Source organism: Struthio camelus, chromosome 5, assembly GCF_040807025.1.
Source record: "Struthio camelus isolate bStrCam1 chromosome 5, bStrCam1.hap1, whole genome shotgun sequence".
In the NCBI taxonomy this organism is placed as follows: domain Eukaryota; kingdom Metazoa; phylum Chordata; class Aves; order Struthioniformes; family Struthionidae; genus Struthio; species Struthio camelus.
In genome coordinates, this window is record NC_090946.1 from 50,647,807 (window position 1) to 50,665,886 (window position 18,080).

The 18,080-nt window shown below is 41.2% G+C and overlaps 1 protein-coding gene across 2 annotated transcripts; it reads left to right on the forward strand.

The window, feature by feature from the left end:
* Window positions 1–3,961: 3,961 nt before the first annotated feature.
* On the forward strand, window positions 3,962–10,129 carry ACTC1 (actin alpha cardiac muscle 1). Of its 2 annotated transcripts, none has more exons than XM_068946357.1 (7): window positions 3,962–4,199; window positions 4,685–4,833; window positions 5,911–6,235; window positions 6,837–6,998; window positions 7,116–7,307; window positions 8,574–8,755; window positions 9,123–10,129. In XM_068946357.1, exons 2-7 carry the CDS (start codon window positions 4,705–4,707, stop codon window positions 9,264–9,266), a joined length of 1,134 nt encoding a protein of 377 aa, XP_068802458.1. In that variant the 5' UTR covers window positions 3,962–4,199; window positions 4,685–4,704; the 3' UTR covers window positions 9,267–10,129. The 2 variants fall into 2 exon arrangements, with proteins under 2 accessions (XP_068802458.1, XP_068802459.1); XM_068946358.1 differs by lacking the exon at window positions 3,962–4,199 and adding an exon at window positions 4,382–4,514.
* The last annotated feature ends 7,951 nt before the right edge of the window (window positions 10,130–18,080 follow it).

Genomic DNA, 18,080 nt, shown 5'->3' on the forward strand with positions numbered 1-18,080 from the left:
GAAATATAAGGGAATGTTTCATAGGGAACGCCTGTAGGTTGGGGGCGACTACAGAGTTGTCTTTTCTGGCTTCCCTGTGTATATCTGCACAGACACGGACAATACTAGACATAACTGCACAGACACAAACAGCCACACATGACCCCCCCCCCCCCCAAGTATGGGATGATGATATTCATATGATACGTTGCAGTGCACCTTTAACATTCTCATCGCATCAGGACTCCTGCCCATTTCTAAGACTCTGCAATGCTTTTTATATTCCTAAAGCACATGCAGCTCCAAACAGCTGTCATGGGACAAAGGAAAACCTGTCAGAGCAGTATTTGCTTCCTATTCTTACAGAGGGAAAATTTCTTCCAAAGATCACACTGGCCTGAGGCTTAGGAAAGGTAAGAGTCAGCTCTGAGCCAGGACAAATTTTATATGTCATGATCCACAGGATTTAGAAATAGGAGACTTTAGCCCGTGAGAAGAGGGAAGTCTTCTGTTCTAAGATGTACCAGGTCAGGGTATACTGTACTTTGAAATCAACATAATGATAGAGTTTGATGTATTATGAAAGTTTATTGGCTTTCTTTGGAGCATCTATAGACAACCAAATATAATCAGAAAGATCAAAAAATACACATAAAGAGGGCCTGATCCCACACATTTTAATTGTCTGAATGCCATGTTCACTACTGTAAATAATCTGAAGTCTGGGGTAATAAGTGTTCAATGCTTGAAGCAAGGTTTTATTTTTAGACTACCTGTTTTCCTCACTCAAAAGCTGAATAGGAACAGGAGATGTGAGGATTTCTGGGCATCATAAGACCACAGTGTGATTTTTTTTATTTGCATTTTTTAGTATGCAGCGCCAAGAACTCATAATTCACTCGTCGTGTTCTGATTTCGACTCTAGTCACAAAAGTGTCTCATTAGTTGAATAACACATCCTGTTTTGCTTATGCCCATGTGTCAGATAAACACATTATTTGTGCTACCCCATTATCTATATATTATTTGTGGGACTCCATTGACTCTGGCTAGACATTAAGCCTTCATATTCCTGTCTGTTCAAGCTCTTTTGAGGTGTGTGCAGATCAGTCCACTGCAGGTCTGTTTGCTGTCCTAACCCTCCCTTCTGCTTGCTGTTCCTTTGCCTCTGGGGTGCCTCCCAGTAGCTAAGTCATGGGAAATGCATAGAGCAGTTAGGGAGCCCGGTCATTCAGAAACTAGAGTATTTTTCCTCTGGCTAACTTTATGTAACACGCTGCAGCAGCTTTTTATTTGTTGGCTTGTTTTGTGTATTTGAGGCTGTAATATCACTTTTTGCAGAGCAGGACAACTTTGGCCAAAGGAATAAGTTTATCTGGGCACTTTTAGGAATGGCTAGGAGGGAGCAGATGCCATTTTGGATTTACGTACATTGTGTGATGCCCTGTTCATTTGACCTTGCGATATACAGTAAGTAGAGAGAGAGAGGAAAGAAAGTGATGAGCTCTCAAGTGTATCAGGATCCCAGATACGAATCCTACTGTATCAGAAATTTAAAACTTCAGGAAAGGGTAGAGAAAGCCAATATTTACTTATAAAGGAAACAGAAGAAAATGCAGGCTGCCTTGCATAGATTTTGCATGCAAGAGCTGGCTCTGTCTGTCTCACTTTCAACAGAGAGTCTCTCTCTCCCCAGCCCAGGGGAATGTAGGATGTGACAGGGAAGGTCTGATTGAGGAGGAATTCAATGCAGCTATCAGCAACTGGCTTCTATGTAAATACTGTAACACCTCTGAACGGAGGAACAGCTGAGATAACACTGAAAGCTAATCTCTAGTGCCGGTGAAGCTGGCCAATCCCTCACGTTATATGGCTTCTGTAGAAAAGATGTGGTAGGGAAAAAAAGAAGCAAATTTAAATTGTATGTGGCAACTCACTATGGACTAAAATGTACTGAATTTTTTAAACTGAAAAACAGGGTACAACAATGTATTTTTCCATTGAAATGTTACTCTGCGCACACATAGTCCATGCTATCTATGCATATATATGACTTCTTATATAAACAGGCATATGGAAATCTACATTGCTATCACCAAAATATTTTCAACCCCGCTACCTACGCCTGATGGATTTAGGTAATTATATACTTACTTGGAGTCCTTATCTCACCAGTATTGATGCTGGATGATTTTTCATCAATAGCAGGAAAGTTAGCAAAGTCAATGTTTGCCACTGGTTCCAGACTAGAAGCACTGAAGGACAGTCCTTCCCTCCTGTAACCTTTTTAGGTCACTGCACTTCACAGTCTTGCACCTCACTCTCCCACACAGCTAAAAAATAGATTACATATATGTATATATATACATACATACACACGTGTGCGCGCACACACACACACACACACACACACACATCTTGCATATATTTGTGTGTATACATATATATACTTTTATATATTTATGAATATACACACACATCTTTACATACAAATAGTGTCTCACCTGAAACAGACTGTCTCTCCTCAAGGCATTTAAAGAAAAGCAGGAGCTAACAATGGCCAAGAAGTGTATTGCTATATGTATCTCAGAGTTGTGTTCATAACTGGGCACAGCCCCAAGATAAGCTGGGGCTGGGGTGGAGCTAACCACCTCATTAAATGTGTTAGAAACGAGCAAACTGATTCCACTATCTCCTGTTTCAGAAGAAATTAAAGTCTAAGAGTCTGACGCCCCCTTTGGTTACATCCGATTTAGAAATGAGTAGTAGGCAATTTCCAGTCTTTGTACCCTTTGTTAGAGCCAAATCACTGTGCAAAGATAGCTCCTACACCAGAAAAGAAAAGAAAAGAAAAGAAAAGAAAAGAAAAGAAAAGAAAAGAAAAGAAAAGAAAAGAAAAGAAAAGAAAAGAAAAGAAAAGAAAAGAAAAGAAAAGAGAAAAGAAAAGAAAAGAAAAGAGAAAAATTGCAGGCCGGATGACATTCACAAGCTCTTTCCTTCCACTTCATTCAAAATGTACTGCGTAGCGGTGCCAGCCCTTTTGCAGCAGCTAAGAAACTCGACCTGTGTGTGTTCAGCGGTGGATCCAGTTCACTGAGCTTTCCCCTCTTGACCCCCACATCCCACCCTTCCCTTCTGCCCCCAAACTCAATTCTTGTTTTCCCAGTGCGTCTTATGCAGGCAGACATCAGCGCGGGGTAGTTTGTGAGCTCCCCAAAGACACTGTACTCCGCACTGTAATGCAGCTCCTCCAGGACACAGGTTGACAGTCTCTGCCTCCGCATACCAGGCCAAACCCACTCAAGGGATGCCTCTCCAGCGGTTCTATTTTTAACTGAAAAAAAATTCTTTAAGAAATATGAATTTGCTAGGTTCTACCGCTGGAACAAATTATCAGTGTGGATGTTTCAACAACTGAGCAGGAAAACAACTGCCACATTACATTAATGCCGTAGCTGTTTCTTGTCCAAGCTATTCCCATCTCTCCTCCTCCGCCCTACACTTATCACTATGCCTTACTGATCCAGGGCGCATTAAAAGGGCAAAAATGGGGAGTTTAAATACATGCAGGCTAACGCGAACCAGCAGACCCCACTTCGTGCTATAGCTGCTGCCAGCCAAAATCGGGGAGAAGCACGGCCGCTGCCTGCATGGGCTCTTCAAAAGTTGCAAAGACACCGAGCGGGCGGCGCTCCCTCCCCAGGCAACGCAGCAAGCACATGCCGCCACGGCGCAGAGCCAAAGCCCGAGCCGTGGCCACCGCGGGGGTCGTCGACTAAGGAAGAGCCCGACTTGTCTTCGGTTAAAGAAGAAAAGCCGGGCTGGGGCTGGGGGGGCTGGGAGACCCTTCAGCCTCCCTCAGCCTTGAAGCCGCGCGCCGGCCCCTCGGGGCATCGCGGGCGCCTCCGCGGGCCCCGCCGCCGCCCAGGCCGCCGGGCGCCCCCCGCTCCCAATTTGGCCATGCGGCGGGCCGGGGGCGCGCGGCCCCGCGCCTGCCTTACAAGGGCCGGGCGGCCGCGCCGCGCCCCGCGCCCTGCGCCATTCATGGCCGCGCGGCGCCTCCATGGCGCGAAGCGACCAAATAAGGAGACGGCGGCGGCCCCCCGTCCCGCGGGAGCCGCCGCCGCCGCCGCGCGGGGTATAAAGCGGCGCGCCTCCCCCGGGCCGGCACCCAGCCTCGCCTCGGGAGCGCCACCGCCGCTGCCGCCGCCGCCCCTCTGGTGAGTAGCGCGGCGGCGCCCTCGGCTGCCCGCGCCGCGCCGCGCAGCAGCGCTCCGCCAGCGGCCAGCCCGGCGGGACGGGACGGGGCGGGGCGGGGCGGGGCGGGCGGGCGGCGCTGTCCGCTTGTGCAGCCGCCGCGGCGGTTTTGCCCTTCGGCGGGGCGCGGCCGCGGCCGGAGCCGGAGCCGGGGCCGGGGCCGGCGGCGCTGCCCCCTTTTGCCGGGCGGGCCCCGACCGGCGAAGTGCTCGAGGCCGAGCCGTTCCCTCTCCGATTTCAAACGCTTTTCTCTTCCGTTACAAATCTGTGGCCCGAAGGTACCGCTAATGAACCATAGTGCTAATGAAGGTCCGCGAAGCCGGAGGCGGGAGTGGGGGGGGGGGGGGCGGTGTCTCCAGGGCGGCGCGGCAGCGGAGGGGGAGCCGCGGCCGCGGCGGTGGGGCGAGGGCCCGGCCCGCTCTGGACGCGCCGCCGCGCTGTTTTGCAGGTCCGCGCCCCTGCCCGAGGATGTGTGACGACGAGGAGACCACCGCGCTGGTGTGCGACAACGGCTCGGGGCTCGTCAAGGCGGGCTTTGCCGGCGACGATGCCCCCAGGGCCGTTTTCCCGTCCATCGTCGGCCGCCCGAGGCACCAGGTAAAGCTGCTGCCCGCTGGGGCAGGGCCGAGGCTGCCCCCTTTGCCCAGAAGTCGTCTGTCCTGAGCTCGTGTGTCCTGCCTCCGCCGCCTCCTCTCCGGCTTTCCTCCCTTCTTTTCGTCCTACTTCCTCAGTTCCTCTCCAGTGCTTCCCCCAGCTCCCCTGTTTGGGTCCCCTTTATCTCGCTGCTGTGAGCTTCTCCTCTTCCCCCAGCTTTTTCCAGTTCACCAGCTTTCCCCTTCGTTCTCTCCCTGTTCCCTCTCCTAGCGGGGGAACCCGGGCTGAACCCCGCTTCCTGCAGAGCTGCTTCCCACTAGGCCAGACCTGCTGCTGCTGTTCACCCATACACGCCTCAGTTGACTGAATTTATGCCCGACACAATTTGTTTCGAGGCCCTTCCCCTACCCGTCCTATCTAACCTATCTAACACATACCAGACCCCATCCCTTGAATTTCTTCTGCTTCTTCTGTGTGTCTCTCTCTCTGTCTGTCTCTAATCTTACCTTCTCACCACCCTTCAGGCCTCCCTTTGCTTGTTCCCGTTTCATTGCCCTTCTATTTTGTCACGATTAAATTGGCTTACAGAGAATACAGTACTTTTTCTCCTACAATTCCATGCTAAAAAGTTTGCAGTGCCTTTTTTTTTTTTTTAACAAAAGCGATTTGGTATTGCCATTGACTAGACTGCCATTGCTCACTAGATTATTTCCCTCCACATCTTTTTGTTTATAAACTCTCTTCCTAGGTCTCTTTTCCTGCTCATTATATTGTGCAGCTTACTTTCAGTCAAACTTTTGGACCAGAAAGAAAGAGCTAATTGAAAATCAATGTCATATTTAGAAAAGGGGAAAAAAATTGATCCTTTCATCTGTTAAAGGGAAAAGGATTTTATTGAAAAATGTAAAATTGTGTTGGCTTAATGTTTAGATAATGCACATTTCCTTTCCTAAATGACCTTTTTCTGGCATGACTGATTGCGTCTTTCTGCAAAATAGCGTAGTGTTCTGTGGCATAATTGTTCAGGCTCTGTGATGCTGCCTTCCTCAAATAACGGTTTTCTACATTTTCTTCTTTTAGGGTGTTATGGTTGGTATGGGTCAAAAAGACTCCTATGTAGGCGATGAAGCTCAGAGCAAAAGAGGTATCCTTACTTTGAAATATCCCATTGAACATGGCATCATCACCAACTGGGATGATATGGAAAAGATCTGGCACCACACTTTCTACAATGAACTGCGTGTGGCTCCTGAGGAACACCCCACCCTGCTCACAGAAGCCCCCTTGAACCCTAAAGCAAATCGTGAAAAGATGACCCAGATAATGTTTGAGACCTTCAATGTACCTGCCATGTATGTGGCAATCCAGGCTGTCTTGTCCCTTTATGCTTCTGGTCGTACAACAGGTAAAATAAACAGTCCAAATAGGAAAAAAAAGTAACTCATTCAAAATTACAAAAAAATGTAGGTTTTTTTTTTTGATTGTAGTTACTGACGATAACAGTAGCCGAAAAGCCACTACAAAAGAATCTATTGAAGGAACAATGTGAATTTGTCTGCATTGCTTTAAAGGGGAGACACTGTGGAATTGATTCTCCTGCTTGTCATGATGTAAATAAGGAGTGATTACTGTGAAGATATTGCAGTTACATTGGTGTAAAACTTGTGCAAGAGTTAAACTCTTGGGCCCAAAAGATGTCCATTTTCAGATCAAGGCAATCACCATCACACATACTTGGTAGGAAAAAGCTGCTCAGATGGACCTCATTTAAAATACTTATGGGCAACTGTTTCATGTGAGCGCTCACACCAAACAGGAATATCTGTGCAGGCAAAGGCAGAAGGAATGGACAAGGTCTGTTTTTAGTAACTGGCTAAAATAGAATGACACTACTTTATACCACATGAAAAATCCTACTTTTTTTAATTGTCTGTGTTACTGCTTGTCATATGGTTTCCAAACATTTGTTAGGTGAATTCAGCTACTCTCTAACAATTCTCTCCCAGGTATTGTTCTTGACTCTGGCGATGGTGTCACCCACAATGTACCTATTTATGAAGGTTATGCTCTGCCTCATGCTATCATGCGTCTGGATCTGGCTGGCAGGGATCTGACTGACTACCTCATGAAGATCCTCACTGAGCGTGGCTATTCCTTTGTGACAACAGGTCAGTCCTTCAGCTTCGCCCTCTTGTGAATATCCTCATGTCTCCCTTGATCCATGGATCTTCTTCCTCTAGTGTTTTGCTTCTCCAAACCTTGACTTGGTTTCTGTATGTCTGCAGCTGAACGTGAGATTGTTCGTGACATCAAAGAGAAATTGTGCTATGTTGCACTGGACTTTGAGAACGAAATGGCCACTGCTGCCTCTTCCTCGTCTCTGGAAAAGAGCTATGAATTGCCTGATGGCCAAGTCATCACAATTGGTAATGAACGTTTTCGCTGCCCTGAAACCTTATTCCAGCCATCATTCATTGGTAAGTGTTTTTGGAAAATTCTTCTTTCAGCAGGAGGTCTGAATGAATCAGAAGAAGTGGAAAGTATCCCACTCCCCTTCCAGCTTATCTAAATTCAGCATCAAATCAAACATAAACAATGAGTTACAGCCTCTGGTTCCTGTAAACTCTGCTGAATGTGTGCTTAGTTGGCAATTAGCTGAGCCTTTGGCTCCCGATGCAAGTTTTAGAGCAGGTCTTGGGTTGTGATTTTTACTTATTAAAATGTGCATTTAGAACATTGTGCCACTGATGGTAAAAACAGTTTTCAGAGCTGTATTTGCACGGCTTTTACTTAAAAACAGTATCTGACTCCATGAAGGAGTAAAGTGTCTAGGGGAAAAAAAGTAAGGAAGATACTTGTGTATTCTCAGACAAGAGTTTGACATTGCCATGGCCAAGATGGTAACTTTGCTGTCCGCAATAGCGGACACAGCTGACGGATGTAACAAATGCTTGTAGTATAAGTCCTCAGCATTAAATGCAGTTGTTCATCAGCTGACGTCTTGCAGTGGATCTGATGTCGACCCTTTCAGGAAGCACCTGTTAAAATTAATAGATTGGAATGCCACCTACGAACATTTGCTCTTGGTTTCTTTTTCCTTATCACCCAATACTAATACCCCAGTCCATATCACGATCATGTCTTGCCTTGATGACTGTAAACAGTCTCAACTGTTCGTTTCTTCTTCATTCGGCCCAACATGCAGTTACTAATATCTTCTTCAGTTCTTTTTTGGCTGTTTTCACTGTCTTTATTGCTGTCTTTACTGGACCAATAGTGCTTGCAAGACTCTGACACAACCTGACACTCCTGTTTTCTGTTCTGTATAATTTCCTCCCATCCCCATGTAATAAATACAAGTTTCTCTTGTGTGTCTTCATCTTCTCTTACTGCACTTTTTGTGCACCTTTCTCTCTTTTGCACATACATTATATAATCCTTGCCTTTTCTACCAAATGTTTGTTTTCTAAGCTAGTTCTCTAATCCTGTTTTAAATCTTTTTCTTTAACATTTAATTATCAATAAGTAATTTTGCAACAAAAAAATCTTCATATTATCTCTTCACCAGGATCATGGATTCACATTTTGCTTCTGTCTCTTAGGACAGAAGTTTTAGTACGTTTTACAATGTACTTTTGCAGAAGTACAGAAGTTCATATTAATAATGAGGAGAAATGCTGAGAATTCTTTTTACTAAGACCTTTTGTATAATTTAGTCATCTCCTGTCTTCTTTCTTTTCTAGGTATGGAATCTGCTGGTATTCATGAGACTACCTACAACAGTATCATGAAGTGCGATATTGATATTCGTAAGGACCTGTATGCTAATAACGTCCTTTCAGGTGGTACAACAATGTACCCTGGTATTGCCGATCGCATGCAGAAAGAAATCACTGCCCTTGCTCCTAGTACTATGAAGATCAAGGTAAGGAATTTGACTCTGTACTATAACATATTGATAAGGATGGGGAAAATGTCTACATCATTGAACTGGGATATAGGAACCACTCAGAAGTGGCATCAGCAACTGATGGACAAATTATGTGATTAAATGCAATTTCTCCTTACTATATTGATTAGAAGTAAGTGTTAGAAAAGGGAAAAATTGGCCTGTAGATTTTCCTTGAAATATTGCATATATTGTACCAGCTGCTGAAGATTATTAATATGGATATTATAGACAAGTTTTTTAATCGCTTAAGGAAATATCTAGCTATTTGATATGTTAGTAACGTGGATTAATTGTTCAGCAGTGGAACTGATGAGGATTTGGTTGCTTCTCTTTATCCTAGATCATTGCCCCACCGGAGCGCAAGTACTCTGTTTGGATCGGTGGTTCCATTCTGGCATCTCTGTCCACCTTCCAGCAAATGTGGATCAGCAAACAGGAGTATGATGAAGCTGGTCCATCCATTGTCCACCGCAAGTGCTTCTAAGCACCTTTCCTTCAATTTACCTCCCACTCAGGATGACAACCATATGCTTCTTGGAGTCTTCTGGCAACCCTTCCTGAACTCTCTTCAGTCATTGTACAGTTTGTTTACACACCCGTGCAATTTATTTGTGCTTCCTCTAATATTTATTGCTTTATAAATAAACAAGATCTGGGACTTGCAACCTACAAATGATTTTGTCTTATTTTTGTTTTTTAAAAAAATTGCATTCATTCATACAAAAATTGGCCTGTAAACACACTGGGATTTGCAAACTCCCATGAAACCCACCAGTGCTTTCACTGCGTGCATGTCCTTCTAAGTGATGTAGGCATAAGGTCATGGTTTACTGTTATTAAGAGTTTATAGTTTTAATTTTGAAACTTGAAATGAAAGAAGCATCACATAATAAGGCTTATGAAGAAGTAGCCTGAAGGGTTACTATCCAGTAAGTGGGACAAGTGGAAGGAAACCTCTCACATTCACTCACTAGATTTAGAAACGATTTTTCTGTTGCATTAATTATAACCCAAGTATTTTAATATCAACTTATTGAAAGCCACAGCCATCTGAAAAAGAATTATGTTAATACATTTAGAATGCTGTTTATAACTAATTAGCTTAATCTTGAAGAGTCATATAATTGTTTTCTGTGGGCTATAAGTATTTATGACAAAACATTAATTCAAACTGACAGTTTGCTCACCTCCCCCATCTCTTCAGGGACAAAGAAGTGAAACCTTTATTGTACTAATACACAGGAACCACATTTTTGCTGTATAAACATATAATTCTTAAAATTTTCACATTATCATTCGTTATGTTTTTAGGCACTTTTTAATTCTTAATCTTTACTATTCTTTGTTTCCATTTGACCCAGATACTGCGATCATAAATTGCCTACTTTTCATGGGCTTTTCTGTTTCTAACTCTGACTTTTTATAGCTATGCTCTTTGATTAGGAAAAAAAAACCTAAAAGGTGAAGTACAGAATGACCTTTGAAACGTCCACAAAAATAGTGAAAACAGTATCATAGTTTGAAACATATATATATATAGTAGATTTCACCTAGACTTGATACAAAAAATCATTTAAAGCAGATATCAATTTTTATGCATAGTTAGTTAGGCATGTGTTCAACTGAGGACTTACCCAGGTGTTAAGATTTACGTGAAAATGAATTTCATGCTAATTCTATGTTCAAATACTGATTTACAAAAAAGGAGGTAAAAACACAACAACAGGCAGTTTGCACAGCCAAATATAAGTTTTTCCATTCCATTCCACCTTTCATATTCTCAAAAGACCTTGAAACTGACTATTGGATATGATCTGTGGTTAAGCAGAACAGATTTTACCCTTTGAATATATAAAGACATTTTTAGTATCTGCCTCTAATACACTATTAGAAGAGAGTTTTCCAAGGCACCATTATAATTATATACCATCAGTCTGCAATTGAAATATTCAGCATGCATCTAGATGTTTTTGCTTTTGGGCAGAAAGGAGGTGGATTGAGCTGTTAAAATGCAAATAAAATTTAAACACAGATATAAAATGCTTATCCTCACACCGTATACAGTATTACTGAAATTCTTTCACAAATATGCCTTTTCGCAGTACAATAGAAATTGATTAATTGGTGAATCTATTAAGGCAAGGTCAACAGTTTCCAGAGTTCTGAAGAAGGTTTTGGAAGAGGGCCTCGCTTTGGAGTTTACACCATGGAGAAATTTAGTCTATTGTGAAAATACAGCAACATTATGAAATTTCTGAACAATTCTGATTCAATTTTTCAAACTCCTATGATGTTTACCAGTTACACTTGCATATTGTTGTTCAGAACCATTGCACTTTTCTTGCTTTCTCTTGCTTGCTAATTTGAAAGATTTTCCTGTTCAAAAAGGTCATCCCAAGTATTCTTGTGAATTAATGGGGTGATACTGTACATAAATTACAATTAATTGAAGCTCAAAACATTAAGCAAGCGTGCAAAGGGAATGCTAAGTAAGACCCGTTGGATTCCTGACTGGGTCTGCTAGGTCGGAAATGCAAGCATACAGCTGGCAGCATATTCAAGACTGTGATGAGGCATTCACAGGGGCTTGTGGGTATGAGGAGGAAACTGAAGGAAGCCACTGATTGCATGACTCCGGAAAAAAAAAAAAATCTGTAGTCACCTTTTGCTTTGTAATTTGCCATTTATGGAGATGGATATGAACAGCAAAGGTTGTGAAAAAGTGTGGTAGGCTTGAACACATGCAGGTTATGTTAAAAAAAGTAGCGCTGCCTTACCCTTTATCTCTTCCTATAGCACGTGTGTCCAGATGTATTTATTTTTAATGCAAGATCCCAGATTTTACCATTGTAAAATAGGTTCAGTGCCGTGCAACCTTTAATAATTCAGTGGGATGGGAAGCATGACAGTTATTTATGGAACAAAACTTGGGAAAGGTTCAGATCTTGTAAATATAGATAACGCAACTCATCGATTTGTTTGAGAGGAGTTTGAGTGGAAGGTTACGTTAAGTGTGGATTCACAACTGATAAGCACTGCCACTCCTTAAGTTCAGTCTCTGTTTCCATTTTACAAGAAGTCTTAATGACAGTTGCATACATTTTGTATGACAAATAAGGATGGTGGAATGCGATGCAGGAATCCACTGGAGAGCACCTATGTGAGAATCTGTGAGATTATTGCAGATATGTGCTTGAAAAAGGCAAATTGAAGAATAAGGAACTATAACGCTGGCATTTACTTTTGTGCCTTGACATCGCTACCTTATATTCCCACAATGTAGAATTTTCGCATGTCATTTAATAAGTTTTTCGAAAAAAGAATACAGAAATTATACTATGAGAAAAGGTATCAAAACTCTCCTGAGGTCATCCATTGGAGATGAATTTACAATCTTTACCTCTGAAGTACCTCAGCTAATGAAAAAGTTGACACAAAATGACCATCCCCAGGCATGGAGATACGTGTGATGTAAGATACACATCACTCACTCTTCCATTTCAGCCCTTCTGCTTGAGGCTGGAGTCACCTTTAGGGTATGAGCAGAAAGTGCTCACTGTCTTATCAGAGACCTAAGCTCTGGCTGGTTAAAGAAACTGGCTGAAATACCTGCATCTTCCCTTGCAATGCAGAAGAGTACCTAGTGGTTCAGTAACCCTTGGCAGAAAGACCGAGTGAAGCATTGGGGGTATTAATTATTTTTAAGCTGATTGCAAAATTTACGAAGATTTGACTGCCAGAGCCCTATAGAGCCATTTGACAGACAGCAGAATTTTGAAAATAAAGAATTGTAGTTACCTTTGCGTGCTCTTGATGGGATTGCATCTGGATGGAAAAGATAAAATGTTATAGTCAAACATACAGATTTGGCACACGTGCTTTTGAAAGGCAGTATGGAAACCTGTTAAAACTTCAATCTGGCACACTAGAGAAGTGTGTTCTGCTATTTGACTTAGCAGCTCCTTGTTGCTGTAAAAGTAAAATACCGCGGAAATCATTTTAACTTGATTTTTTAGGATAGGTGAAGAAGCTTTATTCAGTCAATATGCATCAGTAACAGCTGAGACAAAATCTTACGGTCTGTTCTGGCAGACAGAGCAACACAGGCCAGTACTTCTGCTTTTGGCTCAAGCATATTAGGGTTTTACCACTGGTGCCTGATCCACAAATCTTACACAAAACTGTAGATCTAGGAGCATGTTGTCACTTAAGGCATCTTGAGGCATGGCATTGTGATCAGAACAGAAAGCTTGTAACATCTCTCCTGGGTTTGTGCTAAGAATCTGAAAAGCCTACAATTCTGCTTAAATGGATGGATTTTTTTGACAGGAAATAAGGAGATGTTTCAGCAGTCACGTGTTACTGCTTCAAGGCTCTTTAAAAGAAATGGTAAAACAGTCATTTTAAATTTGATGGAATTGTCTACTTTATACTAATCTTTTCCAAAAAGGCTGAACTGTTTTAGCTAAAGCTTTAAAAGTCCACCTGAGGCAAAGCCCTAATAAGAAAACTTTTAGCTCGAACAATTGAATTCTGGCAGAGTGATAAGTTTTTCAACACAGGATAAGAGGGCTTTTTACTTAAAAACATTAGGTGACCATAAGTGTATGTGACAGTCAGCTTAACCCCCAATAATAATATGACAGTAGACAAAAGAGAGAAAACCTCTTCTCCGATGGTTGGATAAACTGAATACCAGATAGAAAAAGATTATTGCTTTCTTCTAGTAACAGCTGAACCCAGTTACACCCTGAAGCATCTGGTGACAGAAGCCTTTGTCATTAACAAGACATAGGATTAAGGAAAAAAAAAGAATCATTTTAAAGTGATTAGTAAATCTCACCCATTGCTCTCAAGAAAGAAGCAATTCAGGCAGTTAATATATCACCAATTGTCTTTGCGTTTTCTCCTGAGGATGACCATGATTCTTGAAATTTGAAAACTCAGCATACAGAAATGTTAATTATTGGAAAAAGTTTATTATGCTGACATATAATTAAAGGATAGCTTTAATTTGTGATGAATCTGTCCTACGTGAATAATAGTGCATGCAATGAATTCAGCAGACATTAGCAGAAGTTAATGTACCTGGTAGCAATCTTATTTTTTACCATAAAGAAATAATTTAGAAAATACAGTAGTAACATTAGGTCCAAATATGGGGTATCTTGGAGGAGAGCAATTGCTCTCCAAAGTTTAGAAACATATTTTACCATTTTTTGTCAGACAATATATATATGTAGGGGAAAAAGTGGATGTGGGATGGCATAGAGCTATATTGACATGCATTTAGCATAACTTACCTGATGAGTAAACAATATAGTAAATCTGGGAAGGTGCCCAATACAATCTAGGTATCAAAGCAGTAAGGAAGAGTGCAAAGATTAGTTTTGAGTCTCTGAGCCTTTTTTGTTTAGATTACTAGAAAGAATATTGCCAAAAGATAATGAGGACTGCACTAGCTTTCTCTCCAAACGATCCCCAAAAAATGCCTTATGAACTTCACTTTGCCTTTCAGACATGGCTTAGCGTAAAGGGCACAACTTGGAAAACTGAGTTTGTAGCCTTCTGAGGAGGAAGGGGTCTGGGAGCTACATATTGCTGTGACAGGTGGTGTGGGGAGATCTTCCACAGCATCCAGAAATACAGGGATTTTCAAATAAGACTGCAATCAAGAGAAAGAGAAGTTTAGGGGGATCAAGACATACTCTCATGCCTATGCAGAAGATGAGTTTTGGTGCTGAATTTCATACAAATTCTTTTTTTATTTTGCTTAAAGAAAATATTTCCAGGAGATAGACTTCTATCTTCAAAAGCTAAGCCTCTACTTTCATTAAAATTCAAAGATAGAATGACAAACATATTAGTCTTAAGGAAGAAAATTGTCCATCCTGAGTCTTTTTTTTTTTCAAATAAATAGTTTTGGTTACCAAAACCATTCAAAAATTAACTGCTAGTTTTTTTTTTTTTGTGGTGAAAAGCCCAACATTTTCCACAAAATTATTTCATGTAAAGGCCAGTACAAGATGGTTTGCAAGGCTCTGAAGCTCTGGTAAGCTAGAAAAGAGAAGATTTCTTGCAAAAATTCTTGCAGAGAGATTTTAAACCTAAAGCACTGAACAAGGCACCAGAAAAAAATGCTTTGTTCTTTACTTCAACATGAACTATTTTTTTTTTTACCATCTATAATAGGCGATCACTCCTTATCGGGGACTACACCTAGAAGAGAAGTTTGCTTTTCATCAGTTAAATCAAGACCATTTTTCTGCCTGTAACTTTAGTTGGGGCTGAAGATTAAAGGGACGCATGTCCTCCTCAGTCTTCTATTAGAGGTTAAACAAAAATAGCTTTCTTATGTTAAGCTTATGACTTCATTATCTGCTATATTAATATGAAAATTTGAATAACTGATGATCTATATTAATATCATAAAACAATTGAGTTACTGGTTCAGCACTGGTCATGAATTCACCTTTATTATTGTACTGTTTCTTTCATAGTTAATATACTGAACTTATAGCAGGTAGCCTGTGTTTATACACAGTTTTTATATTTCCTGCTTTATTCTTAGCTATACAAAAAATAAAAAATATGTAGGACTATGTTATTCTTTTAATTGTGGTATCGGCCAATAACTCCCACAATAAGGGAGTTAAAATAATCCATAAGGCAAGTACATGAAAGGCAGTGTCCCCTGTTGTTTATATTAATATGTTTAACCCTCAAAAAGCTATATATCTTAGGAAAGAAAATGCAAAACTTAAGGTACGGAGAAGTACAATTGCCAAGTTGGTTTTTGAGATCATTGAAACCTAGAAAATGTTTCTTAGGAGTGGATGACTAAGGAATGTGAGTTGTGAAAAATTTAATCTGTCATTAGAATCTTACAAAATGCTTAGTGATTTTTTTTGGATGCATATTAAAAAAAGTCACCTATTTCTGTGAATGGGTATACAATAGGTGCTTAATGTATATTAAGGCTTACTAAATGTCATGATCGATTACAATGCAATATTACGAATTGCCTAGATATACTTTTAAATTCTAACTTCTTGTATTGTAAAAAGCAGAACTTTTAATATGTGGTGAACAGGGTTATAGAAATGGTCTTACGACTTATCTTACTGGTGTGGGAATAATTTCAGATAATTTTTAATTGAATTAGGGCTCTCCCATGTGGCTCTGTTCTGCATGTAACCACACAAACTGCAGAAATGCAGTAGCTTTTGATCTTTTGCCTCTATATTTTGGCAGCTAAACTTAATGAACTTTGAAAGAGACTTAGGTAGCACTGATAATTTCACTGTATATGGGAAAATGAGTGGTTATGTTATTACTGGTGGTAGTCTGTCCTGCATTTGGTTCTGGGTTCTCCAAGGTGTTTGCTGTAATAATATATACATCTCTCTGTGTGTGTGTGTGTGTATGTGTGTGTGTGTGCATGTGTATTTACAAATATTTGCCTTAAGACTTGTCTTTAACTTTGTAGCAGCAGAGTATTCCTGACATGCTAATGAATTTCAGAGACCGTGACTGTATGACTACTGTATGACAGTATACAAGTATCCCCTCTGGAAAGGTAGCATAGCTGAACCTGGAAGGACAAATATTTCATGCCAGAAACACCATGGAGATGTCTAACTCAAACAAAATTGTGGACATTTTGTAACCTGGTTCCTAAGACAGTAGTTAGGTCCTGTTTTAGTTTTCTGTTCAAGAAAAAAACCTCAGAACTTTAGGATTTGGAGAAAAGATCAGAATTGAAATATTTTGAGTGATAACGTGAAATACTCTTTCCTTCTTATAACCTGCACACAAAGTGCTACAGAATTATATTCTTCAGATGTAGGCTGAATGCGCTGTGTACTGCTGAAAATGTAAAAAGGGCCCAAAGTCATGTAGAGAATAAGTGCAGTGTCTGGAGTAACACGCACTATTTTAAAGATTGCAGTGACAGATTTGTAGTCTTCCTTTCTGATCAAAAGTAACCTCATCCACTGTCATTAACTGAATGGACAAATTCATTTCTTCCCTTTCATTTCAGCTGAGACCACGAGCTCATATCCATTCTGCCCATTGTGCTGATACCTGGTCAGAACAGGGAATTATGTTCAGAGCTTATTTTTGTAAACAAACAACATCTGAAATGATCAGGACTAGTACCCTGCAGGTTCTTCCTTCTGTCAAAAGATATACAACTTTGCTGGATCTGTTCATGTATACCATAGAAAAAGGCAAGTTAAAAAAAAAAAAGTAATTTAAAGTGCTAAAAAGACTACTTCTTTTACAAGCAATAATGCAGAGATGGCCATTGTGCAAACTCCAAATAGGGTCAGTTGTGTGGTGACAGGGAGACAGTGGGTGCTATTAAAAGCTTGACATTTATCACTCACAGTAGTTAAATTTACCATGGTATTTGTGGCATTCCCCAATCTAAGTATAGAGATAAATACCACAGAACAGATAAATACTGCTGAGCAAAAATGGCAAACTACTGCTGGTGCTTTACTGAACATATAGCACTCTACGTTCTGGAAATACGTTGCAGGCAGCTACTGACTTGGAATTTCTCTGTATGAAAAAGGAAAGAGCTTGTTGTGCTTTTCCTAACCTTTTTCTTGTCCATTTAGACTGCAAACTCTTTGCTACAGTAAATATTTCTATCTGTGTGTTTGTAGCTTCTAGAGCAATGAAGGCGCCATCGGAGTTTGGGTTCCCAAGAGCTAATAGAAAACAGACCATGACATATTATTCACACAGACCAATGGGGTCTGTTTGGGACATGAAGGTTAGGAAGGTTATTCCACGGGGGCATGGGAACCTACCCTACCCTCTACTTTCCCTGCCCTAGAGCTGTGGAGATTGGGTCTTTGATTATCTCTCAGGTTCTTGCCTACTGTGAGTGCGTCTGGTTACTGTAGAGGGCACTGAAGAGCATGTAATGAAATTCCTGGGCTGCAGATGAAACTTGCGTACTGCAAATGGTTTCCCCCGTCAGTTCTTAATATGAGCACTTCACATCCACTCGGCATTCTCCCTAAAACTCCCTGCTATTTCCACATCTCTGTTTCCCCTGGTGAAAGCAATGGAAGGAAGTATACTAGGGAAAGAGGGGACTGTATCCAACTTCAGTCATTGCTGTAATCATTTTAATTTTCCCTGAACCGTAGGTAGACCGACTTTAAAAATTCTCTTGAATAGTGGAATGTATTTTGCATCAATAGATATTACTTTTGCAAGACTAGAAATTCAGATATAACTTAAAGGTAGGAATGAAAATGCTGCACTACCCCCTTAG

Bases quoted from the DNA above. Each gene is read 5' to 3' on its own strand.
- ACTC1 (XM_068946357.1), top strand. From the start codon at position 4,705: ATGTGTGACGACGAGGAGACCACCGCGCTGGTGTGCGACAACGGCTCG. The intron at 4,834-5,910 runs GTAAAGCTGCTG...TTCTTCTTTTAG, and splicing joins TCGGCCGCCCGAGGCACCAG to GGTGTTATGGTTGGTATGGG. The intron at 6,236-6,836 runs GTAAAATAAACA...ATTCTCTCCCAG, and splicing joins TGCTTCTGGTCGTACAACAG to GTATTGTTCTTGACTCTGGC.